The 27,058-nt window shown below is 41.7% G+C and overlaps 1 protein-coding gene across 2 annotated transcripts in view; it reads left to right on the plus strand.

The window, feature by feature from the left end:
- Positions 1–27,058, plus strand: part of KCNC4 (potassium voltage-gated channel subfamily C member 4) — a 420,986-nt gene that overhangs the window by 134,684 nt on the left and 259,244 nt on the right. For both annotated transcript variants that reach the window (XM_086923590.1, XM_086923589.1), the window contains exon 3: positions 21,927–22,863. In XM_086923590.1, the coding sequence (XP_086779716.1) occupies positions 21,927–22,863 (937 nt within the window). The remainder of the gene's footprint in view (positions 1–21,926; positions 22,864–27,058) is intronic.

Here is a 27,058-nt window from a genome sequence, read left to right on the forward strand (position 1 = left end):
CCATAATGCTAGTTCTCTATCCACAAAATCAAAAACATCAGGTCCATCGTCGTTTGGGCCATACACTGAGACAATTGTATATCGTCTTGCATTTGTTTCCAGCTCAAGCATTACCCATCTCCCCTCGCTATCCTCCTTTTTCTTTTTAACTTTCATGCAGCCTTTCCTTGCCAACACTGCAACTCCCTTACATCTTTCTACCTGACCTGTATAGGCGAGAACATCAAAACCCATTTGCTCCAACAGGTACTTCTCTTTAACGGCTACATGCGTTTCCTGTAGACAGACTACATCAATTTTCCAAAAACGCAGTAGTGCCCCCAGTTTTTGCCTTTTTTCCCTATTATTTAGACCACATATATTCAACGTAATTATCCTAGTTTCCATCTATCATTTTTTCCCTTTTTCCAACTTTTCAAGTGCTCATGCCCATGCCCATTGCTTCCGACATTTCCTCCCATCATAGTGATTTTTACCAACCTGTACTGTATTATTATTCCAACCAGCAACCGTGCCCCCCCCCCACCTCCCTCCCCTTGTGTAACCCCCCTCCCCAGCTGCTGCCCCACCCCCCCTATGACAGGCAAATAGGTCACTCCTGACCTATGCGTGTCCACTGTGCATTGCAGCGTCGCCCCCCTCACCTCCCCTACCAACACAAAAGAACCTACTCCTGATAAATCCTATTCCCCCGGCCTTTACATGGCTTCTCCATTTTTCTCTTTACCGCTCTTTACATTTTTATCTTCTTTTAATCTTCCTTTCATCTCCTTTATCTTTTTTCCCCGCCCCCCCCCCTTTGCTAGTACATCCCCTTGATACTATCTTCTAGCTCCCCCTTTTTCCTTTAACTCTTTTAGCTCTTCTAAATATTCTCCAGCTTTAATCTCTGAGAAGAACATTCTGACTCTGCCACCAACAATGACTTTTAGTTTTGCCGGGAACATCAAATATGCCTCGGCGCCTTGGCTCTGAAATGCTGATATCAATTGTCTGAGCCTCCACCGCCTCTCCACTGTGACATGGCAAAAGTCAGGTCTTGCAAAGAATGTTGTTCCATCCACCGTCTTCTTAGAGTCAGGTCTGGCTTTATCCATCAGCTCTTGTCTGGCCAGGAAATTACCAAAAAAGACTAGCATCGCCCTTGGAAGTACACCCTCGCCTCTTCTTTTCCCCCTTGTCGTGAGCGGAAACCTGTGTGCTCTCTGCACCTCTTGTTCCCATTGCCATGGTGCTTCTAGGAAGGCGCTCTTTAACAACTTAATGACGAAGCCTCTGGGGTCTTGCCCCTCTGCCCCTTCCTCTATTCCAAGGAGTCTGGCATTGTTGCGCCTCTGGCGATTCTCCAAATCCTCCACCTTCCATTGTAGGTCCTCCATTATCTTCGACTGCTCTTCTCTGCTTGCCTGCCAGTCCGTCACTTCCTCCTCTATCCTGCCAGTCCTTTCCTCGACTTCGGTGACTCTTACATCCGCTTCCTCACATTTTTTGTTTATTCTCCTGATAGAGGCTTGGATTTTTTTGGTGTCATGCCTGGCTCTTCTACTCTCAGTTCTAGCTTCCATTTGAATTTGCTTTAAAGTTGCAAATATCATGTCTAGTTTCCCGACCTCAGTTTGGGAGTCTTGCCCGTCTTCTTTGTAAAGATTAGAGGTAGCGGAGTAGTCCCAGATCAGCTTTTTATGAGTGCTCTTATGCAAGCTTATAGGAGAGCCTGTCTTCCTGCCTGTCAGCTTGCATTTTTTTTGTGTACCTTTCCCTTTAGAACCCCCTGTGTCTCCGGAGCTAGAACATGAGTCTTCTGAATCCCTCTCATCTTCGCTGCTAGTTATGGTAGAGTCTGACTCTTCGGGAACTGAGAAAAATCTATCCCCCTCAGCTCCCTCAGCACTCTCTGCACCCTCTGTGTAATCAATGTCAAGCTGTTCCTTTTGCCCTTGCCGTGCTCTAGGACTAATAGCGAAATCTTTATGTACATTATTCCCGTCTTGTACTTGTTTTTCTAAGATTCCAGCCTCCACCTCCCGTAGCGCTTCTAGCAAAGGGTCTGTACTCAGTATCTCTGTTATTTCAGTCCCATCCGCAGCTCTCACCTCATTCTCCACGTCGGTATACTCTACTTCCCCTCCAGCGGTAATTGACGCGCTTGCCGCTTGCTGCTCCGCGGAAAGCGTGAGCTCTGTACGTGCATTTTGTGCTGGTTGCCTGGTAACGCTTTTGCTTGCGTCCTCGAGGACGCTGTTTCCAGAGCCGGCTGCCGGAGAGTTTTCTGTGACCAGGGCTGCCGCTGTGCCTTCTATTGGAACCGCCGGGGGTACTTTGCTGCTGAAGATCTCTATCACTGAAGGCTGACGGAAGGTGAGGTCGCCTTTCCTTTTCTCCGTAGTGGGTTTTCCCGCTCGACTGGCTTGGCTTGATTGATTGCTATTACCGCCGCTGCGAGTGTCAACACTTGGTCTAATCTCCTTGTCTCTGTCTTTCTCGGCGGCTCTTTCACTCTTCTCAATTTTCCGTTGCTGAGCCTTGGAAGCCGTCGAGATCGTGGGTGTAGAGCGTTTGTTGGGGGGGGGCATTTTAGTTTTAGGAATAGTACCAGTTCTACCTGGATCTTTTTGACATGTCTCTTTAGCTGGTCCGAAGCTCGAAGTCTGTTTGTCTTTTGAACGATTTGCCATCTCAGTCCCAATAGCCTTTCGTAATGCCCAAAGTAATGATTTCAGTTGAAATAAACCTTGTTTCAGGCTGTGATATATGCCGCTTTGTCCCTCGAGTTTCAACCAGCAAAACCTCTGTTGCATACTGCCTCACTATAGCCGATCAGGTGCCTGGTCCATCCATAGGTCGGAGAGGGGTCTAGATGCGACTTGCACCTACAATGCTACAGCGGCCATCTTGCCCTCCAAAAAGGAGGTGCTCAGGGATTTCTAATGTATATGCTTACTGTATTGGAAAATGAAGGTGTAGAAATAGAAAATATTTTTGGCCTTCGTTGTAAATGGGAACATTATTGTGAAAATTGTATGTATACATGTAGCACTAATGTAGACACTGAAAGATTTCTACATTTGACATTACCGGACTGTAAATCAGTGTCTTTCAATAAATTAATTAAAGCTGACAATCAAAACATGGAGTGTAGCCAATGCAAATCTGAAATGTTATCAACTTTATTTTTACAAAGATATGGACAATATATATTTTAATGATGCAACATTGTACAATTGATGGAAGAAAATTGGACACTTTAATAAAACATTTTGTAGCTACTCAACTATCAACATCAGGAAGGACTTTTGTAGCAGTCGCAATAATTTTCCATGATGTTCCTTCCAAAACATCTGGACAGTACACTGCCTATCTAAAAAGTGACAAAGGCTGGACTCTTTGTAATGATGCTGAGTTGGTTTTCAAACAACGTTTGCCTTACGAATTACCAAATTCCCACCTAAATTTTTTAAACTCCAACGTTTTTGGAAGATAATTCAGCCTCTGAGGAATTTATTATTATGATTTAATAGAATTACCATTGGACAATTGGCATAAACATGACTGCAAAAATACAATTAGGCCTCAAGGAAAGGTATTTCTTGGAATTATGGACTTTTTCTTGCACATTGTCTCGGTGTATATTTTTAACCGGCAACATTTACAGTGTTTATAAATTTAAGTTATAATATTTTTTGCAGTAACCATTTTATATATGTGATTTGTATTATCCGGTATTTTACTGTGGATGGATTTTTTTTTTAACAATCTAATTGATTGGTTTTTTTTGCCCGCTGTTATGTGATGAGTACGATTGAAATCACTGTTTGTAGTGAAATTCAATATATTCTGAGAACAGCAAAAAAGGCAAAGAAATTACTTTGTAAAATGTTAAAATTATGCTGTGCTGTTACAAATTTATTATTACATGTTATAACTATTTTTTCTTTTCTTTTACAGATCCTATTTCTAAAATATAGAATTTACCATATTTTAAATTATAAAAAACAACTGAATAAAATGTATAGCGTTTCTTTTGTATTACTGCTGAGGTAATTTTAAGTAAGTCTTAAAATGCACAATGGACTGTGTTTGCACACAGTTGAAAAAATTGAAGATTGATGGACTAGATTTGTGCCAGAGAATTCCATTGCAGACAGGTATCAAATAGGAGACAGCTTCAGAACATCTGTCTGCAAGATACATGGTATAGTACACAATAGAGACCTATGGTGGTCTTGTAGGTCCAGGTTATTTTAGAATTATAAGAAATAAAACTATTTAACTTAAAGCACATCACTAATTGTTTTTCCACGTGTGACAGTAGGCCCCATCCCTTCTCTTCAGTCATATATAAATATGTGCTATAAGTTTTGTAAAACATAAGTACTTATAAATGTATCTTGTCCTCTGTTAGTAGTACAGAAATATACTCCTATAATAAGAATTGGCCTAGCCATTAACACTCTTTCTTATTTACAAGGTGAGAAAAAGGCATTCTATATACCTTTTGTTTTCCATGTAAAGATAATCTCATAATATACAGCACTTTCCGTTGAAAAGCGGTTCTATAGGTTTTGCTGTGCGTGTTTGCACAGAACAGTCGTAGAACAAGACATATGTCCAGTTTTATCAAAAATTATAAATCTGGCCATGTTTGTGAGTGCTGCACCATCCTCCAATTGGTGTAGCAAAGCACAACAAGGAGAATTGTTTTCACTTCTCCTCATTTTTTCACTTTCAATACATGCTACAATGCACAGCATATATTGAAGGTGAAAAATGCCTTTTCTGATTGTTTTTGTGCAGGAAGGTGTCCCTTGCTGCACAAAAACAATCTCCACATGACCCGGACATCCTTGCACACTCGTGCAAGGGTACATGTGTCACCACATGGCTGCAGTTTAATCAGCTGTGCAGAGGGAAGCACAGACTTGCAACATATTTATGTACACATGTTGCATCCCTATGCTTCAGAAATACCACAGCATGCTGTAGCTAAATAGTTTACAGTGTCATGCTGCAGCATTTCCTTATAGTTCTGCACTAATGCATTCACCATACATTACAAATGCATTCTTTTAGTCAATTATGCACTACACATACATACATCTAAACTTTCACACACTAGCATACAAGTTTAGCTCTTTTTTTTAACCAGAGTAGGTAGTTCTGAAAAAAAACTTTTTTTTGTTTTGTAGTTTTGTATTTTCTTTGTGGTTTTTGAACATTTTTTTTTGACAAACAGAACCAAAAACTATGAGGAGAAAAAAAACTAACAATGGTGGTTGTCGATAGCCGGAAAAACAAGGTCCACTGATTGTTCACCATAAGCAATGAGACGTCTGCATTATACACAATTGATCCTGACTCATGCAAATTGGGGACGTATATCTGGTGGTGAACTAGAAGTTGATAGTGCTGTCCCAGATGTGCTTGGTACAGCTGGTGGTGCAGGAGCATTTTGATGTAGCCTTCTCATCTCTTGTGCAAAGTTGACAGGATGGCGTGTCTGGAAATGCTTCTTCATACTCGCTGTCCCACACGAGTATTTTTTGTTGGGATTTCCTCTAGAGAGGACCGCTTTGCAGATTTTGCATGTTACCTTGGTCGCATTCAACTTTTTTAGTCCTGGTGGGAATGTGAAAAACTGCCACACAATAGATGAATACCTCTCTGGAGGGGGAGGTTCTGGAACAAATTCCTGAGTGGTAGACACTTCAGAATCGGATGAAGAAGGTGGATTTGTAGACATTTTGAAAATTAAGTGGTCAATCAGGTCAGCAAGGAGCTAAAAACAGCAGTTCTTCTCAGAAGGCCTTTTCCTAAGAAAAGGTCAAAGAAGAGTGATTAAAATGGGGCGGGGGGTCCCTCAATACTTTGAATAGGAAGTCTAATGAACCAATCAAATCTCTTTGAGCACCCAGCTCCTACTCAGTGTGACTTTGCAAAATTGCATTTAACAGTAAGGGGCTTTTTGTGAAAGTTAAAGAATAATATTTTTATAATTACCTCAGATAATGTCTTGTCTTAATATTTTTATATATATATATATATATATATATATATATATATATATATATATATATATATATATATATATATATATATAAGAAGTTTTTGAACATAAAAAATGTCGCAGGAGTCGGGCACCCACCGCGTCTGATATGCATATGACGTCACGCGCTACTGCGCGTCCATCATGTTGCATAATATGTACATCTTGCGTATGCACCAGAAGTTGCGTATAAGTCGCATAGCGTCCACGTTGGAAAAGTCGTACTCGTCGCACACCCTTCGCGGATCCTATACAGCAATCCTAAAATGGCGGACACGTTTCGCGCAGTGAACGAGCAGGGTGCCCTTTGGGTGCGCGACTCCAAAAAAAAGGGAAAAAAATAATTAAAAAAATAATTTAAGTATATTTTAAATTATATAAAGTAATAAAAAATATATTTTTTCTTTATTTTTTTAATAAATATGTGTAATGTAATTTAAAAAATAACATATCTAAAAATAAAAATATTGAAAAAATGTAGCTAAAAAAGAATACATATATTTCAAAATATTCATTTAAAAAACCTTTGAAATTCACTTAAAAAAACATAGGTTTTAGACATGTTATAGTTAGGAATTAACATTTAAAAAACTTTAGAAATTCACTGAAAAACCATAGGTTTCAGACATGGTATAGTTAGGCATTAGCATTTAAAAAACATTAGAAATTCACTGAAAAAACTATAGGTTTCAGGGGTGTTATTGTTAGCTAGACATTTCACTCGCACAAAACCATTGAAATTCCTCTGTTATGGTTAGTTGTACTAACTATAACTCACGCGCCCGCAATCCACTGCTGATGAGCTCACATATTACATCATTCATGACATGGTCAGTGACATCACTGATGACATCATTGATGACATCACTGATGACATCATTCACGTGACAATCTGATACACCTAATCATACACTAGCATAACCTTTCAACACTCATTATAAAATATGGAGTACCATGCTTGAAACTATTGACACACCAGTATAAGTTTCTAAAAACCCACTCAGTCATTCCTACATCTACACACACCTCTAAATACTTACCTATAAATTCACTCATACATGCTAACAAATATCAATAGAACATTATTAAATATACTTATACACCTACATCAATATTACACACCAGCACACAGGCTATTCACTTATTCAGTCATCCTCCACACTTAGGCAAACAATTGATCATACTTACATTTACTAAGCTACACACTTATACAAACACCACTTTATTTATTCATATAGAAAGTAACTTATACTTAGTTTGTTATAAAATCACTATGAGAGGTATACAGCTCTTAATACAGTCACTCATACAATCACTGAGTACTATGAGTACTTATTTACATACAACAAATGTCGCATTCACTGCCTTTTATATTTCTACTTTGTTGGACATGTATCATTGAGAAATATATTTACTCATCACCACACCCATAAAGAGATTCACTCACCCAAACAAGTGTTTCCACGTGCAGGTTTAAACTAATATACCTACTAAATGAACTATTTACACATTTCTGAACAGTCAAACACCTCCCACCAAACCACAAATACATTCACTATCCCATGCAAATACTCACTTAACTAATTAATAGTAATATAGACTTTCAGCTAGAAACCAACTTATGTTGACGTCGCTATATTCACAATGTCCCCACAACAGTAAATGGGGGGCCTCACTAGCGATTGCAGTGTTGTTGCGAATATCGCTCACAATTAGAAAAATCTATTTTAGATGCATATCTTGTGTCGCTAACACACCCATTCTAAAACATGGGGTCAGAGTATCTTCACCCTGAACCCTTATGTTAGCTTTCACACAAATTATCAGCCCTGGCAACTGTTCCGAATGATAAAATGGCAGCCACAACTTTCTGTTCAGGTTGAGTCCAGCCAATTAAAGCATTCCTGATGGCGTGCACATCCATGATTAATCACGTAACTACTGCGAAATATCCGCGGCCAGAGACATTTCTATAATTTTCGGCTTAAATTTCTCAAAACCTTTTGGAAGGATTTGCACCAAATAACAAAAAGCACAATCTGCATAACAACATCTATCTTTCTGCAAATTTGGGGTAATTCTGTCCAGCGGTTCAGACTGTAGCTTCGACAACGCATTCCTATGCGTTAACATCACAAACGCACCCTTTATTCGTGGCCCTATTTCTCGATCCCCACTGCACGGATTACCCGCAAACTTTTCATGACACACAGAACCTACTTCGACACTATTTTTGGAAACTTTCATGAAGATTGGTCAAACGAGGCCAAAGTTATAGGTAAGTCAATAAACAAAAAACGAAATATACATTTACATACATTACACTCTGTTAGAGTTTTCCGTGGTTCTTAGCGCCGGGACGGCTCTTCGCTGGGGCAGCTGTTGCGCTTTACCAAATGCTAACATAACATAACATAACATTCATATAATGCAGTGACACTTTTTGGACTGCAGGGTGCTTCCTATTTGTTACAAAGATTGTGTGGAAAGTCTTCTACTTGCCAAGATTTTGAGGTGAACTGATTAGTTTAATTTCTAAATATCACATGCACTTCTCTGATTGGTTTGTTTGAACTTTTGATACATATATATTTTGCGCTAAGCTTCGTCACATATATGCCCCGAGCTTTCCAGACAGTATCAGTATTCAGAGGTAGATTGTGCATGTATCACACACTCAGACAGCATGTTGTAGAATCCTGGGTCCAGCACGTATCAGCCTGGGCCATCCTGATGGTCATCCAAAAGTGTTTCTATGATCACTAAGAGGCATTTGTCAGCTCAGGCGGCTTTGGAATTCGGCTGCGGGTGATTTGGGTGACTTTGTCACGTTTTGCCAATGTTATGCTTCTGAAAGAAGGGGCATGATGAAGCATATGAATTATCCTTCACAAGATGGTGTATCATCCAGAGAAATCTATTGAAGGTTCCCAATGCAAAATGAAGCATGAGTGTTTTGTGTAACGTCAGTTCCTGTTTAGAAAATAGATAAATGAGACAATCACGAGATGGAGATGCATTGCAGCAAATTTGTTTCCTGCTTTTCTCTGCATTCATTGCACACAAATCTTGTGGATCGTTTGACTGTGCTCTTCTCTCTCTCTAATATCAGGGAGAGACTGATGCTTGTCTTATCTACTTCAACATAGATCTCCAACTGCAATCAAGTTCTATCAGATTGCCAAGGAGGCCTTTTCCTCTTTATACTTTGAACAGACCTCCACCATGTCCTGTCAATGACACAGAGAAACACTGACGGACCATTAGTTCTTGCTTTGGTACAGCACTTGTTATAGAAAGGTTTGCTTAATGTGTGCCTGCTGCCCAAGGGAAGGAGGATACTCTGCCAATGAAAATGTGGGATTTGCTTCACTCTAGCTAGAGTCGAGATGCCCATTTTTGACCCACAAACAAATAGTTAGATGAAGAACGTCAGGCTTTTGCCAACCTCCAGCACCACAACCCCTACATAGCCATACATTTTCAAGCATCACATGGAGTATCAGCTCACTAAACGTATGAGTCCAGTATAATTAATACCTTCCCTATTACAGGTACATAAGCATGATGGCTTATCAATTCCTATGAAGGAATTCCAATAAGAACAGGAGCTTGGCTGCATAGTCACCAGGAACTAAGCATAATTGATCTCTTATATCTACTAATAGGGTCCCCTTTGACATGACACATCACCAGCACTCACACTTAATCCTTTGTGGCAGCTGGGATGGAAGTGACATCAAATGTAATGTATGTAGTACGCAGTCCATACTCATAGACTGCATTAATAATGGCTGGGGATCCCTAGGTTCTGCATACATTACACGGTGGGGACTTGTGAGATGGGCTAGGTTATCCACCAACTACAGCATCTGGTAAGGTAAGGACCTCAGGGCATGATGAAGGGTTTGGATGATGGGATACTCTGTCACAAATGTGGCAGATATTCCATCTGCTTTTTGCAATTGCATGATATTCTATGGCACTTGTAGCACGTGATCGGAATATCCGTCACATTTGTGATGGAGTATCCCATGCGAGAAACTCCACCATTCTCTAAATCAGGACCTTAGTCTTACTAGAAGTCTGTGAAAACAAGCGAAGTTAGACGGCGGCCTCCTCGAGCTAAAACTTTGACTAACTCCACCACTCTGGCCTAATCTTAGTAAATGTTGATTTATTGTAACATATTGAAATCAGCAATGCTTGTTTACGCTTTACACAAAGAGTGCATATTTATTAATATAGTTTTACCACAGCTGCCCGACTCAAACAAAAGGCATGAATTCCATCCATAATAATGTAGGGATTGTTGTTTGCCTCTGGTGTCCTAGGGTATGTCTTTTCATGATTATACAAACTGGGCCAAGTACACCCTTTCCAAGCTTGATTCCCATCTTATCAATAGTGAGAAGTGAAAGGTTTCTGGGGGAGTTAGTGTGGAGTGTAGAGACTGAGAACTCAAACAGTGAAATAACAGACACAGTAATTCATTGTCTAGCCCAGTGATTTTCCTTTAGTAAAATGAGAAGTACTTTCAACATTCCAAAAGCAGATATTTACACACAAGCAATGTTAATCACCACAAGGTGTTATTTACATCGAAAACGGTACACTATATATGACAGGTGTGGGCTCACTATGAGTTCAGATTAGCAATTTCCCTGGGTTCTGTACCCACAATGTCAGTCCATTTGTCCTTTACTAGACAGTTCTCTTTAAGAGGGTTATTTCTAAAGCATGGATCTCTCATAGAATTATAGTAAAGCTCACAGTCAGTGTTCTGTTCAGACGATGGCTTTATCTCAAATCCTGGGCACTTGGCTTAAGCGTGAGTGTGCCGGACATGTGTGCATGGATAAGCATACATGCCCATTCGACCACACATGATTCCACCGCCTTCTCTTTGTGGAGAGCGCAGTGTAGTGGCAGCGCCTCTAAGAATTCGGCTGCATTTAGGTATGTACTGACATTCCCAGATGGTGGCTTCCATCTATGGTTCAGATCTGTGGTTCAGGTCCCCAGCATCAGTGTGCAGAAGAGAGAGTCAAAACAAGTCTGTTGTTCTCTGTTGGAGCAAGCTGGATTGGGCACACTCGGGCTGCTGTGGGAGGGAGGGGCATGAGCTTGTCCCGCTCACCTTGCTTGAAGACTGAGAGACCTTTGGGCAGATTCTAGTCAACTACGTTTACTCTCCCACAGACAGCCCACTCTTCTAGGAGGCACCACTCTACCAGGCTTGACAGTTGGGCCACTTTTTCCTAGGCAGTCTGCTCCTGCAGTGTCCGACACGCTTCACTCCCTCCGCAGCAGGTCAGGCAGACTCCCAGGTCAATGGCAGACCTGTAGATTTCAGGTGAAGTCTTATCAGCTTGCGAAGGCTCAATGCCTGACAGACACTAGCCCTGGATCCCAGCAGTTCTTCTAGAACTCTGCAGAGCACTCTGGGGCTTATTTATGAGCTCTTCCAACACTTCTGCGCCGCCGATGCATCACATTTTGTGACGCACCGGCAGCGTAAAAAATGCACCATGTTGCGCCTTATTTACAAAGTGACACATCTAGGCAGATAAGTCACTTTGTAAACCGCTGCGTTACATTATACCTGCATCAGGAGTTGCGTCTGTTTTCAGACACACCCTAGCAATGCTCCACTTTTGCGCCCACAGATATGTCAATAGTACTGACGTATCTGTAACTCCTTGCGACATGATGCACCATTCTGTAAATATGGTGCATCCATGCTGTCGCAAGTAGGGCGCACTGAAAAAGTGTTGCATCACTGCTTTGTCGCAGCGTTGCGACACTTCTCATAAATAAGGCCCTCTGTTTCTTGCTATTAAATTTGGGATTTAAATTTGGTAAGGTGGTTTGGGTCACACTTTTCTACACACTTCCCAGACATGGGCTGTTGAACCTTTTGTCAATGCCCAGGAACTGGTTTTGGATAGTCCCTTTTCATATTCTATGTTCTTTGTGCAGCCGAGATACAATGTGTGAAAGGGGACAGCTCTCACACTAAGTACTGACGATGCTGTCTCTGGGTAGGAGCACCCATAGCACGAGCACGATGACGTGTGAAACCTCTGAACCTGGTAGTCATCAGCTCTCCTGAAATGTGGCAGGCACTGCCTAGAAGCTTCCCTTCCTCCAAAAACAGAATCTGCTGACTCACCCCACCCCCATCCATTTACCTAAATGGCGGCATTCAGGAAGGATTCATCTGCTAAAAGGTCACCACTGAATTTCTAAAACCGGCCCTTTCTCCATCCTCCCACACTTCCGTGTCTAGAGGCTACGCCCTCCAATTTAGTAATGCAGGCAATGCACTTCCACTGCTTGAGGAGGCTGTACCCAGGGCAGAACTGGGGAAACAAAAACATCCATGTTTAAAACGCTCATCCCCGCCCTCATCCACACCTCTCCTCCGCTATCTATCACTTTCCCTCCATCCCACTCTCTTCCCCTATGTCTCTCTTCTCCCTCTGTAAATGCTTTATCTCTACCTTTCTCTCCGTCCCTCTCTTTCTCTCTTTCCTAAACCTCCCCGTGTCTGCTGCTTTGCACCTGGGGGAGCTGGGGTAGGTGCCAGGGGTAGCCTGGGGCTTTCAAAATCGACATCCAGTTGCTCCAGCCCACTAGGAAAACACCCAAAGGAATGAAAGGCCTGTCAGGCCCTGGCTAAAAATGCAGGTTTCCCTAGTATGTCCAGCATTCAACCTAGAAGAAGCCTGGCTCTGTTCATAGACTGATTCTAGCAGTTAGTTGGACACATAGGAAATCCATCTACAAACATATATATGCATACATGTATGTTCTACGTGGGGTATTAGTTCTGTATATTTTTGTTGTGATACAGTCAAGATAGTCATGATTTTGCCCTGCTGGATACCGCTCGGTGGAAAAATTACTTCATGGGGATACCACTCGTGGCATCTACAAGTTCTACAGTGACCCCAGGCCCATAATTTGTAGGTCCTCAAACTCCAGGCCCAACAATTATGGGACGCAGAGAGACAATCTGGAACAATCAGCAGAGTTGCGGGCACTCCATAATGCTTTTGTGCTTGGACCCTCCCATCCCCATATTTCAGCAGGGGGAGCAGATGGAACTCCCAATGCTGAAGAAAAAGATTTTCACTCACTCCAGGCTCCAGCCAGGTGGTAAATGATTGTGGATTTGGGAGTGTCGTTTCCCTCAGAAGGGAGAAAATATGCAGAATTGGATATGGTATTCCAAATGCCACCTGTTATTCCCCATTCCGCTGGAGGAAACAACTTTTAATCTTGTTATCTCAAAGGCAGATCCAACCTGGTATCGGAAATTTCATCACAGGTATCTACACGGGGAGATGGGGGGAACTCATAATAAGGCCCTTGGTCTCCATCCACACAACATGTGTGCCCATAACACTATTCACACTCATAGGCAAGGTAACAATGGAAGTTATGTGGAATTTACTGCTTTTTCTCGAGGCTACTCTTATTGAAACGCACATAAAATGACATGTGGCCCTAAATAGAATCTTAATACCACCAGCATTTTCCTCATAACCATGTGTGGGGGTCAATATCCACCATCTACTCTAAATGGTAGCATCTCAGGGTGAGCAGAGCAGAGCCCTGCGCTTTGCTAGTGACTAACATACCATTTCTCATATCACCTTCTCATGGTCCACAGATTGCAACAAGAGTCAAAACACAGAGCTTACCTTGAAAGTCAAAGATAGCAGAGCAGTATATACTGTATGACACTCCCAGACCCTACCCTTGCTCAGTGTTATTTCATGGTGTGTCATGGCAAAGGAACTGACAGAGTAATGACAGTAAGTTATGTCGTCCGAAGTCCCTGAGAAGCCTTTGTAGATTTCTGAGAGCAGTAGCGGGACCAGATTTTATTTCTTTAAGGAACATTCGAGCAGTCACAGAATTAAATGCTGGCTTTAGTCTCAAATACTGGGTGGTGGCCATATGGAAGGGTCAAATGTGCTGGTTGGGTCTGCAAAAACGGTCCTTCTTTGGACTTAGGTTGTGAATGGGCACAATTCCTTCTGGTTGTAGTCTAAAGTTCACACTTGAGGATTTTACAGTTAATAGGTTGTAGGTCACCCGTCTTTTAGGATGCATAAAAGCTGCAGAAAACTGTTACATTCTTTGTTTTGCTTTGTGCTCTGGATCGCTTTTGGTCTGGACCATTCCAGTATGCGTGAAGAGTGTGAGGTCAGGGATTCTGGAACGGTCGGGTGAAGTGGAACTGTTGAGCGTGTTCACCTCTCATACATTTACAATAAAACACACAAATACTCAACAAGCATAAGGAGGTTAAATTAAGCATTTTTTCATTTTCTGCACAAATACAGTTCATGTTACAGCACAAATCATTAATTCTACAAAATCAGAAAAAGTACATTATATATCAATAATAGGGCTAAAAGAGTAAACAAGAAATGACAAAGAGTACAAATAATCCAGGAAAATGCTTAATAAAATGTTTTTTTTTTTTAAAAAGGACCAGTGGAGTATCATCAGTGTGACAGAGAAATTTGATCACATGTATTTGTGAATCATCAGCACGCTTATAAAAAAAAAAAAGGAGGTTAAATTAAAAGAATAAAATATGCGTGAGGAAGGGGACCAGGCACAAAAGCTCCATGCAATGCCCCCAGCTCTGCTGATGGTTCCAGGTCATGTGTCTTTGGGCCCCTTAATTATCGGGTACAAAGTTTGAGGCCCCAAAAATGACCCGTCCCAGAGATACCACAAAGCTTGCAGCTGTCAGGAGCTGTAACCTCATAGGGCAGTATTTCCATGGTTAGTATTCCAGTGGGGAATACATTATGACTTTCTTGACTGTACCATGACAAAAACGTACAGAATGAATTCCCCACACACAATATATATTTATGCAGTATACGGTAATAGGAAGAAGCAGAATGTGCATGATACTCGAACAGACGAGACAGGCCTGACCCCGAGACTCTCGATATATACATATGTATTTAGAGACTTTTATGGTTTTTTTTATAAGGCTTCCTTGCACTTACTTCTAAGTGGGGTTTGTCAAAGGAAGTAACCAACTCCAAAATCTTTGTTTACTACAGTCATCTGTGAAATTCCATATAACCTAATACCTGTCTCCAAGCTTTAACATATGATTAGCACAATACATTTTTCACAATCAACAGAATAAACATAATAAACAATTCTGACCTATATCTTCAGACATAACTTTTCCTAAAGGCCTATTGGCTTCATATATTTTTTTTATTTGTTTTGGTACTCTACTGAGGACCACAAATTTTTGTACGGTAAAATTCAGTTACAAATACTTTTAGAATTTCATATTAATACAATGCTAAAAAAGGTTTAAAAAATTTGTAAAAGTTGTAACAAACTAATTCATTGGGGGGAAATTTACATACTGTGATCAAGTCCTTTACGGTAGTGATACGGCAGTTAATGTATATAGGATACAGATGTTTTGTCCTAGCTGCCACTACTTTTGGGTTAGGGCATGTGAATAAAAGATGTTCTACATCCTGCTCCCCTCCGTAGCAGAGATTACATAATGAAGATCCATTTAGGTGCCATCTTGATGTTATGGTTAGTACTGGTAAAATGCCAAGCCGTAACAGGATGATTAAAGTCTATGTATTGTTGCACTTGCTTAGGTGCAATTGTTTCCGCAAAGCTTTTATACAGAGTCAATTTGGCGCAGTGTGAAAAATCAAGATCATAACTGAGTCTGGGGGTAAAACATGTTAAAAACATTTTAAAAAGAGTTTCAGTTGTGATGGAGTCCACGTGAGCAACAGGTTAACATTGATCTCAGCTAGTTTAAATGCTGTGGACATGTTGCTGAAGAATACTGTTTCGAAGCATCACAGTCGAAGGTCTCGGCTTTAAGTAGTGAACGGAGAGTTCCATCCTTTGCGTGCAGCAGGTTGTATGCCCACCTGATGACATTTGCGATGGCTCTTGAATAGGAACTCGTGATTGAGAATTCGAGGCGAAGAGCTTGCACCGGAGTGGATTGTGATACCTTCAGCATTTTCCTCAGTATCTTCCCTTCTTTTTGGTCCAGGAATGACCACTGTTTTATTGGAATGTATTCCAAAGCAAATGATAAAACTGGAGGTATCTTTGTACTATATACTTTCAGAAGGGATGAAAAATGTCTGTTACCTGAAGCCGCGTATAGTCTTTGAAGGGCTCGGGCATGCACCTCGGATTTCCTAGTCAGGTTATTAACCTGTGAATTGTTTTTTAATGTCTTAGTGAAAATCCTGCCCAAGTAGGTGTATTCCTCAGTCTCTTCTATTGTTCCAGCGCCGAGTCTCCAACAGAATTTGGTACTTCTTTTTCTTCCTGAGAAGGAAACTATTTTTGTCTTAGTGAGATTCGGGATTAAGAAGTTTTCCTGAGTGTATTTGCTCAAAGTGTCTAGAAGTCTTTGCAGACCAAAGGGCATGAGATCTAACACTACAATATTGTCTGCGTATAAGAGGGCGTGAACGTTTTGGGCTGCGATCTTTGGAGGCAGACTTGGCACTTGTTGCAGGTGCTGAGGCAAATCACTAAGATATAGTGAGAATAACAAGGGGGCTAGGAGACACCCCTGCTTGAGACCATTTGCTGTTGGAATTATGTTGGTCAGGCCCTTTTCACAACCCATTTGCACTTGACACCACGTGTGCGAATGTAGTGTAATTATGATTTGTAATAATTGGCTTCATGTATTTTTTTTAGCATTGATTAATCAGACCGAATGCTTTTGCCATGAATCTTCATAATAAACATATCAAGCTAAAGGCATCTGACATAATATTTAACAATGAACCAGTCAGGCTTACAGCCTTTATCATTAGCTTGTCACTACAAAAAAAACAGGCGTATTGTAGTAAGCAATAATCAAGCATTAGTATACAGCCATATTATTCCAAGTATCTACAAAATGCCAGCTAGCAAAACTATATAGTCCCCCTCCTAAAATAGCATAAAAAGGATTCTCAAAGTTCCGATCTACCTCCAGAGTTTGTCATAAGGGGTAATCAACACCAATGGCATGGCATACTATTGTAATCTCTGAGAATCCATGTTAGACAATACCAGCCTACAGTCATTAAATTGGCGTAATGAAAATCCACCCTTAGAGGCTTACTTGCTTTAACATGTGCTTTTTGAAAATGTAAAACTCAATCCTATTGTCTTTGTCATAAATGTTCATAATAGACAGATAGGCCCTGTGGCAACTGACATAACTTTCCTAAATGAACCAATCAGGCCTGTTAGAAATGGGATTAATATTTGGGATAAGCGACTGTCCACCTTAAAAAATAAACCCACCTCTTGTCAGGGTAAACCATTAAAGTCACTACCTAAGCCTAAGCTCAACTCATTTGTAGCTGTGACAAACACCAGACTGGCTTAACTTAGAGCATTTTGAGAAGTACTTCTGCAGTACCAAAATAATAATGTTGTCAAAATGAAAAACAATTAAAATCCTATACCGAATTAAAAAAAATAGAGTACATTTGAATTCATGAAATGACACCAAAAAGACAAAGATCCAATAAGAGGAACCGTAGATATGCAGTGTTTCAGTTTAAAGTAAAAATAGCACCGAAACCATTAAGCCTCTGATGAGGGTCAAATGGACACTGTAGGCAAGGACATAAGCTTGATTTTAGGCTGACCATGATTAGGCGTGGGTCAGATACAGAAACCAGGTTCGATACGATTGGAGCTTTTATCTATGTTGGGACTCAGTCTCAAAAATAGAAGTCAAAACCTTTCAGCGGGGCAAGGCAGCGGGCTGTGTATGAGGTCCCTGAGAAGCAATTACTTTAGGTGGAAAAAGCTTAGAGTAGAAAAATATGAGTTTTGCATTCAAGGAAGTCCTCTCACTAGTCAGATACTTTTGTTGCCTTCCCTGAGTCAAATTGTCTATGTTCGTTCCTAGTCTCTTGTTCGGGGCTCTGAATATTCCAGCGGGCAAGGCTACGGACTCTATCTGATGAGGCGCCATAACGTCAGATACCTTCTTGCAGAGGTCCTGACTAATCACATTGGCTGCTGCGTAAAGGAGGAGAAACCTGTTTCTTCAGCCCAGCAAGAACGCACTTAGGGCGTTTTATTTTGGCTGGTTGGTCCCGGTCCTCCGGAGGTCTTCAAGTCTATAATATTTCTTAGTCCCAGGTTATCAGGGTTGGTAGGAGACGTTCACCTGGACATAGCTACATGTTCCAAGACCTCAGGAACAGTGCTTGGGGGTCAGGACAGGTCAGGCGAGGCCACCATCAGGTTGCAGGTAATGCCAAGTTTGTACTGGTCAGGTGGGAGTTGCAGGTAAAGAACTTTTGCAGTTTTTTTGGAACCCTGTAGCTAACAGGAGGCCAGCCAACTCATCTTTGAAATCCACTTATTTGTCCTGGGTAAAAGAGGGAGCAGGTCCAGTCCTTCAGGACTCCTCTCAGGTCATAGACTGTAGGACCAGTCCTCTCCTGTTCTTCCTCGGGTCCAGCAGTGTTATGAGGAGGTTGTCTGAGGATGCCACATCTATGCTTGACACTAACTTGTGGGTGGAGGTGACTACTGCCCCTTCTCTAATAGAGTAAAAGTTTTCAGAGATAACCCAAACCACTTTTGCAGCAGTTCCTGTTTTCCCTACTGCAAACAATTTAACAGTGCTGTGACAGTTCCCGTTTAAGCCTCTTATTTTTATCCAGTGCTTGCATTCATCTCTTTTTAGAAAGGATTACGTTTTTAGATATGTTCAGAAATGTTGGCATCATTTCTGCTTACTATTTAGGCTGAAAATGGTTATTGTTGATAGTTATGGATGTGGTCATAACATCATAGATGCTAATAATATTAGCCGACCTGTTTTTATTATGTATAGGAGCGTATAATCAATATGTGAATCAAGTTGACACATTTATCACCATGTTTGTTTACTCTTGTTGATTTTTAGTGTCTGCTGTTTTATTTTATAAACATAGAATAGATCAGCAATCAGGTACTATAAAAAAACTGTTATGTGACCATAGGGTACAGGGACTGTGTGCTTGGATTATCAAGCCTGGCACCACCCTACTGAAGGGGAATTTGTGTGGGCAGTTCCCAGGGAACGTCGAGTAAGGTGAATCAACCACTTCTCAAAGTGAATTTAGGGACTGATTTAGAGTTCGGCAGATAGGTTACTCTATCACAAATGAGACAGAGATCCCGTCTGCATTATTACAAAAGCCAAACAATATACAGCTCTTGCACTAAGGCAGTCTGGATATTAATCAAATTTGGGATGGAGAAACCTGTCTGCCAAACTCCGACTTAGTATTGAGTTTAGCAAAGTTGTTTAAAGAAGGGTTCTTGTACTCATATTTTGTAGTCTAGTTGGTGTTGTGCAGGAAGGCCCACCTTCCTGCACATAAACAATCTTTAAATGCCGTTTTGTAACTTTTATGTGTGCTGCTTAGTGTAGCACACATAGAAGTTGCAAAACAGCATTTGTAGAAAAGTATTGTTTATGTGCAGGATGGGGGACTTTCTTGTATATAAACAAGCATTGGGGGTTCTGCCTTTTTCATGTGTGCTGCACAATCCAGCACACACGAAAACAGCAAAAACGATGAGAAATGACAGGATAAGTCTAGGTTTTCCCTGGTCTTAGTTTTGGTGCTGCCTCCTATTTACACCTCCCTTGTAAATAGAGGGCAGCATTAGAATCAATAGGTGTTGCGGTGGAACGCCCACAGCAACACCCATTGCCCTCCCCTTTCACGCTAAGCATAGCGTGAAAGAGGATCTTATTTACAAGGCAACGTTAAGCCACGTTAAGTGGCTTAATGCTGCATTGTAAATGAGGCAAAGACCCAAGCGCCCATTGTTTGTGGGGCCATTCTGGATGGTTCATGGCAGAAGATTGCTTTGGGCATACTTGGACTTCTCACATTTGCTTCAGTACTGATGTATGTGTTTGTTTTAATGGATCTGTATTCCAGATACCCCGAAGTGTATCTTGTTTAGGGACTTTCCACCAAGTTAGTCATAAAGTTTTTAAGTCCAGTGTTCTCCAGCGAGAGTAACACAAAAGTGTGTTTAATTGATAATGCGGTGTTGTTGACTTGCAATATGATGGACGATTTCTTAAGGTAATGAGGCATTGTTCACAAGAAAACTGTCTTAAATGAACTGTGTGGTAGAGAGGTTCATCAGAACCTTGAATTAATGTTTAGAAATTTCAAGAGGTGCGGGAAAAGACTGAAAGAGTGAAATTTATAAGAGGCATACAGGTTCTACATCCTGTATGCCTCCTCTGTATGCTTCCTCTGATCCTTCTTTTTTACTCTGCCACATTTTTCTCTCATCTGGTTTTCATTATGAGGTCCCTTTAATACCGATGGGGTTGGTGATAGCAATGCCAGCCCCCATTAGAATTATGAGATCTGGCAGAACATAAATCTGTTTATTTTTACCCAGAGCTGAAAGCAGGTGAAATCTCCAGGAAAGTCTGAGGGAAAAAGAGGGGGAGGTGAACCTAGATTTTCTTATTCCCTATAGGCTATAACTCTTGAATTTTAAGGTGATTCTTAGAGTTCAACTCGGAAACCCAATAATTACACAGCACAGGAGTTCACTGGTCCCCAGTATCGTTTATGAAGCTGTGTAACTATCAACCCCAATTAACCAGCACTCATAATGAAGCCTTTTTTCTCTTCTGTTTCTCCTCTGCTGCCTCTATCCTTTCTCTAGTCTAGTCCCCTCTGTCTATAGACTCTCTCCTGTTCCATTACTCTGCTTCTTCAGACACTGCTGTCCTCTCCCTCGTCTGCCTGTCTCTCATTTGCTATCTCTATCCTTCGTCTGCTTCTCATACTTCTCTCATACCTTCTCATCTACCCATCCTGCCCCTCTTCTAACCATTTTTCTTTCCTGTCTTACATATGCCCTATATGTATCACCCGCCTGTTCTCCTCCCCATCCTCGCTCGTCTGGTCCATCATTTCACTGTCTCCTTATCGCCCTCGCTCTCTTCTCTTTCCCATTGACCACACTGCTCCTTCCGCCTCTCATCTGCTCTTCCTCTTTCTCCCTGTCCCATCTCCTCTCTAATGCATATGTTCCCCGTTCTCCACCCCGTTTCTTGTTTGCACCCCTCTATATCTCATCTGCCCTTTCACTCTTCAGATCTTTCTTTATGTTTCGCAAGCGCTGTGCTTGTGAAATCTCTTGGATTTAATATATCTTAAATGGGGGATCTCATCAGTTCCCAATGCCAAATTACTGTCTTCATTTGCTTTGGTGTGGAACTTTTTTTTTGTTAACTTCCTACGGGTGCACACATTTATGATTCTTCAACTAAAGCTGTTTTCACTTTAAGCCCCATTGACTGTCAAGATAAGATCTCTTCCCAAGGAAAAGTCAGACAGCTTCTAACAGTATGCTGTCATTTTTTGCACCCTTGCCTCACCATTGTGCCTGTTTCTGCTAAACCCCTTTTTCATCTGTGCCTCGCTTTCTTTCTTCTGTCCCCTTCTGGCTCCATATGTCCCCTTCGGCCTGCGCCTTTGTTTCCCTTCTGCTCTCCCGTTCAGCCTCCTTTATCTTCCCTTTGCTTTTTCTATCATTCCCCTGTCCACTGCCGACAGGTTCTTGTATCTACTACTTCTCCCACTATCACCTTTTCACCAACTTCTTAATTTTTCCATTTCTTTCCTCGACCTGTGTTTATTTCTTTGCCTCTTCTTTTTTCCCATGTCCTCCTTTCCCCCTCTACGTGCTTTAACACCACTTGACGTTTACTCTCTATAAACCACCTTGTGCTTCTTTCTGTCATTGATGTCTGTGCTCTGATTCATGTGCTATTTTCCTCTGGTTGCAGATGGTTGCCTTCGGCTCCCTCTTTTTCATCCTCGTCTCCATCACAACCTTCTGCCTGGAGACGCACGAGGCCTTCAACGTGGACAGGAATGTGACTGAGACGGTGTCCGCGGGCAACAACACCACCGAGACGCTGGTGGTGCGTGAAGTGCACACGGAGCCGGTGCTGACCTACATCGAGGGTGTCTGCGTGCTTTGGTTCACCCTGGAGTTCCTCGTCCGCATCATCTGCTGCCCCGACAAGGTGTTCTTCGTCAAGAACATGTTGAACATCATTGACTTTGTGGCCATCCTCCCCTTCTACCTGGAGGTGGCGCTGAGCGGGCTCTCTTCCAAGGCTGCGCGCGACGTGCTCGGCTTCCTCAGGGTGGTGCGCTTCGTGCGGATCCTCCGCATCTTCAAGCTGACGCGCCATTTTGTGGGTCTCCGCGTGCTTGGCCACACGCTCAGGGCCAGCATCAACGAATTCCTTCTGCTCATCATTTTCCTGGCTCTGGGCGTCTTGATCTTTGCCACCATGATATACTATGCTGAGCGCATCGGTGCCAATCCGAAGGACCCGAGTGGCAGCGCTCATACCCACTTCAAAAACATACCCATTGGATTCTGGTGGGCAGTGGTGACGATGACCACACTGGGCTATGGGGACATGTATCCCCAGACGTGGTCTGGCATGCTGGTGGGGGCTCTCTGTGCCTTGGCGGGAGTCTTGACCATTGCCATGCCCGTCCCAGTCATTGTGAACAATTTCGGGATGTACTATTCCCTGGCGATGGCCAAGCAAAAACTCCCAAAGAAGAAGAAAAAACATGTGCCTAGAGTCAACCAGATGGACTCCCCCAGCTACGGGAAGTCTGAGGACAACTCTCCGCGGAACAGCACGCAGAGCGACACCTGCCCCCTGGCGGCCGAGAGCTCGATGGTCCGGAAACGGTCAGGTAGGTCGGTGGGGCATTGGATCAATCATCCAAGATGTCATTTACAGTCCCCTCCCACTGCGCATTTCCACAGTAAGGCTGCTAGTGTTTGTGCTGTGGGCCTGTTTAAAAGCTTCAATGTGACAACAAAGTGTCTGCAGCAGTGGTGGCAGAACCCTAGCGGGGATGTGCCAGGTGTACCATGCTGTGTCTCCTTCCAAGGCTTGTGTGTCATGTCAGGATTGACAAAGTGTGCTGTAGTTTGAGGAACAACAGAGGAAGTGCAGGGAGCATTTTAATAGATTATCACTTGCAGAGACGCATAGAAAACCACATCGTTTGTGTCGTGTACCGTGTGTATGCACAGAGTACAGCATTACAGTGTGTAATCCTTCAGGCAACATCTAACATTGGGTGGGGATGCCTGGCAAATGGTACCTGCAGGGTGTCTGCAGCACGCAGTGCAGGGTAGGAGGGGCATTCAGCCCGGTCCTAGATTTATGTTTGGAGCAGCAACTTGCTTGGGATAAGGCGGCTAACTTTATTTTTACTTCCAGCACTTACAAACAGTCCTCAGTTCAAGGGCCATCACCCCTCCTTTTGTTGGGAGTCTCATGCTGGCTGGGTGTTTTAATTTGATCAACCACTGTATTAGAAATGCAGGCACTGTAAGAATGTATGTGTCTTTGTAAGTCATTTTACTACTAGCGATTTTAATAACACTGACTTCCTTTTTATTATATTTCTTTCATAGCGCCACTCATTCCAATAAACATTTTCAGAGTGCTCTGTATCACACACACATTATACAAGTGCCTAAATCGATGCACAAGTAAGTAATGTTATACAAGGCAATGAAGGGCACACATCATGCTGGTAGGCATTATATTTAAATGTTATCAGTGCTTGGTCTGGAGAAGCGCAAAGATTACAACATGTAGCAGTGATTGGGGTTGTTTGTACTAAGAAGACTTTTATTTACTACCCAAAGGAACCTTGTAACAACCTTAGAATAACAAAACAATAAGAAAAAACAATCATATTCTAAATCTATGCCTTGCAGTTTTCATACAGCTGGTTGATGCCCGCTCATAATTCACTGTGCTGCATTAGAAGGACCGTAACATATGGCAGAGTCGGCTCCCTAAGAGGGGCATAAAGGGCCGGGCAATAGCAGCTGCCAGGGGCCAGTAAAAAGCGGTTTAAGGTGCCATAGCACCAAGTAGGAAGGGGTATGCCCCCCAGAGCCCCATCCCCACTCAGAGCCACGGGGCAGAGGAAAAAGAGCACCAAGGTTGGTGCGAAAATGGTAGGCCAATCAAGGGGTAGGACATTTTTGAAATCCCCCTATGGGGGCACCACCGCACCTCAGGGTGGGGGAGAAAGGGTTATAAGCAGCACTGTCCTTCATGGCACTCAATTCAAGGAGGAGGGGCAGCGGGCAGGACAAATCAAACCCGCCACCCACACCTGGAGCAGCAGCATTGTTGTAGTGCTGAAGGTGGAAATAAGGGAACACGTGTTGTTAAAGGAGGCACACTGGCAGGGCGGCGTGACAGATGAAGGCCACTTACTTGGGGATGCATTACGGCAGGGTAAGTTGGCTGACGAGGGTAGTAGCAGAGCATGGTACTCACAGCCCAGACCTACCAGATAGTGCATGAAATAATAATAACAAGTGAACACACACAGAAAAAATGAGAGTGTATATTATTCTCAAAATGAGCGAAATTTTACTGTACATTTAAATTATTCATACAGCTGGTCAGAAATTACCACGACCAAACTAAATGAACAAAAGGCTGTCCTGTACTTCAATCTATAAGAACGGCGCATGTGAGCGTGATTATAGTTACATAGTGAGTGAAGTGACAAAGTTACAAGATTTGTGTATTTAACCACAGGGGTGACATAATACTGTACATATATTGACAATGAAAGCATAGCGAACAAGGTCCAATTTTGAATTCAAACACAATCATCTGTAGCTTGATAATTTAATTATATAGTTTTTTGCGAGAGGGCGTCTTAAGACCTGGATGGACAAGGAAGCCATCGACGTTTCGACCCTGACAAATAGCATAAGTTGAAGAAGTCAGAAGCGGGTCTTCATCAAGAGAGGATGGTGTATTGGACAGCCAAGTCTTCGATAATTCAAAGACTCCAAGAGGGCAAGTCAAAGGAGTCTAGAGGTGAAAGGCCCCAGAGTGGTCATTTATCTGGACTTCAAAGATGGAAAGGACCAGGATTCTGAAAATCTAGGAATTCAATGACAGTCGGTGCAGTGATGACGCATCCAATTTGTGGTCCGTATGAGTATGGGAAAATTACAGCAAAGCGTAGCAGTAAAAAATGTCAAACGCAGCGTGTCAGTAAAATTTCAAGGCATCATTCTGTCTCTGTAGACATCTGGCCGGCGGCAGGATTCAATGATCACAGATACCTGATCGTTTCCATTTTCGAAGGCTTCCTTGTCCATCCATGTCTTAAGACGCCCTCTAGCAAAAAACGATATAATTTAATTATTAAGCAAAGGGTGATTCTTTCATAAATAGTAGCTTAGGAATTGGTGTAAAGTTAACCCCTGAATTAGTAATCCTAGGCATTCAAACGGATCACATCGGAACTAGATCTACAGCTGTAGAAGCCTTTTTGTTTATTTGCATGTACATTTTTCGTTTTTGTATTACTTCTAGATGGATTGATACTGAACCCCCAGTCTTTCACCACTGGCAATTTAAACTGCTCTCTATATATCGATTAGAAATGGCAATGTATAAACTTAAAGGGATAAAAAAAAGGACACAAGGTCAAAAAATATGGGATCCGATATTTAAATGGATTTAATATGATTTAATTACTCTATGTGATGTCATTTGCTCTCTAAGAAGTATTATATATCATGTGATGTTTTTTCTTTGGTCATCGATATTTTTCTTATCTCTCTTTGATTCTGATATCTATTTTTGCTCATTGTCCTGCTGATAGTTGAAACAAAAGTTAAATAAAAGAAAAAAAAAGCAAAGGGTGATTGTGTTTGATTTCAAAATTGGACCTTGTTTGCTATGTTTTCATTGTAAATATATGTCCAGTATTATGTCACCCGTGTTTAAATACACAATTCTTGTCACTTTGTCACTACACTCACTATGCCACTATCATCACGCTTACATGCGCCGTACTTATCGATTGAGTTACCGGACAGCCTTTTGTTCATTTAGTTTTGTCGTGGTAATTTCTGACAATTTAGCTCATTTTGAGAATAATATACATGCTCATTTTTTCTGTGTGTGTTCACTTGTCATCATTATTTCATGCAATTTTTTTAAATATAAAAAATAAAAAGAAATTGTTGTCTACCCGAAAGATCCACTTGTTATTTATAGTGTATATGCGCAGGTTCTGAGGGATACTGGGTTTCTCCATTGCTTTGCACAGGTCTACCAGATGGCAGGGCACAAATGGACAGTGAAGGTAGCGAATTGAGCTTAACACAAGTGAGAGACTAGCCCCCACTCGCGGATAGAAAAAAATCCAACACAAAACTTTATTACCCCACAAAAGTGGTGTGTATAATTAATGGCATATCAACAAGTAAAGGGTATCATAAATTATGGCAGGAGGATGACAAGACATGATTGATGTATGGCAAATATGATTTATGACCCATCAAATTGTTTTCTGAACTTGTCAGAAAGATTTATGATTCTGTTAAAATGATTTATGATCCTTTCAGAGTGATTTATGACCCACCAACGTGATTTGTGATTGCAATGACATACAAGTACCAATCATACATGTTTATAAAACTGGGCCAAGAATTCCCAAAAGCACAACCCATGCCTGATGTATTTTATACATACATTTTTATATATGAATGTTTGGAGTGGGCCAAGTTCAGGGGTTATGAACTGCAAGTAGCAAAAGGACCACTATGACAAAAGGACTAACCCACTGAACTATCTACATAAAATGTAAATTTGTGATCTGCATGTTACACGTGCTTTGGAGCATGCACATTGACCATTTATTGTTCTGAATGAGTCAGAACTGTGACTAGACAAAACATAGATCTCTCCACCAGTGCATTAACCAGAATTATCTTACCATTATTATTATAACCTGAAAATTAAAAGGCAAACACAGGTCTCTGCAGCAGGTGCCTTAACCTCATAAAATATTTTAAAACGTGCCCAATTTGTGACAATTTAAATAA

This window comes from Lissotriton vulgaris, chromosome 5 (genome assembly GCF_964263255.1).
Source record: "Lissotriton vulgaris chromosome 5, aLisVul1.2, whole genome shotgun sequence".
NCBI classification, from domain to species: domain Eukaryota; kingdom Metazoa; phylum Chordata; class Amphibia; order Caudata; family Salamandridae; genus Lissotriton; species Lissotriton vulgaris.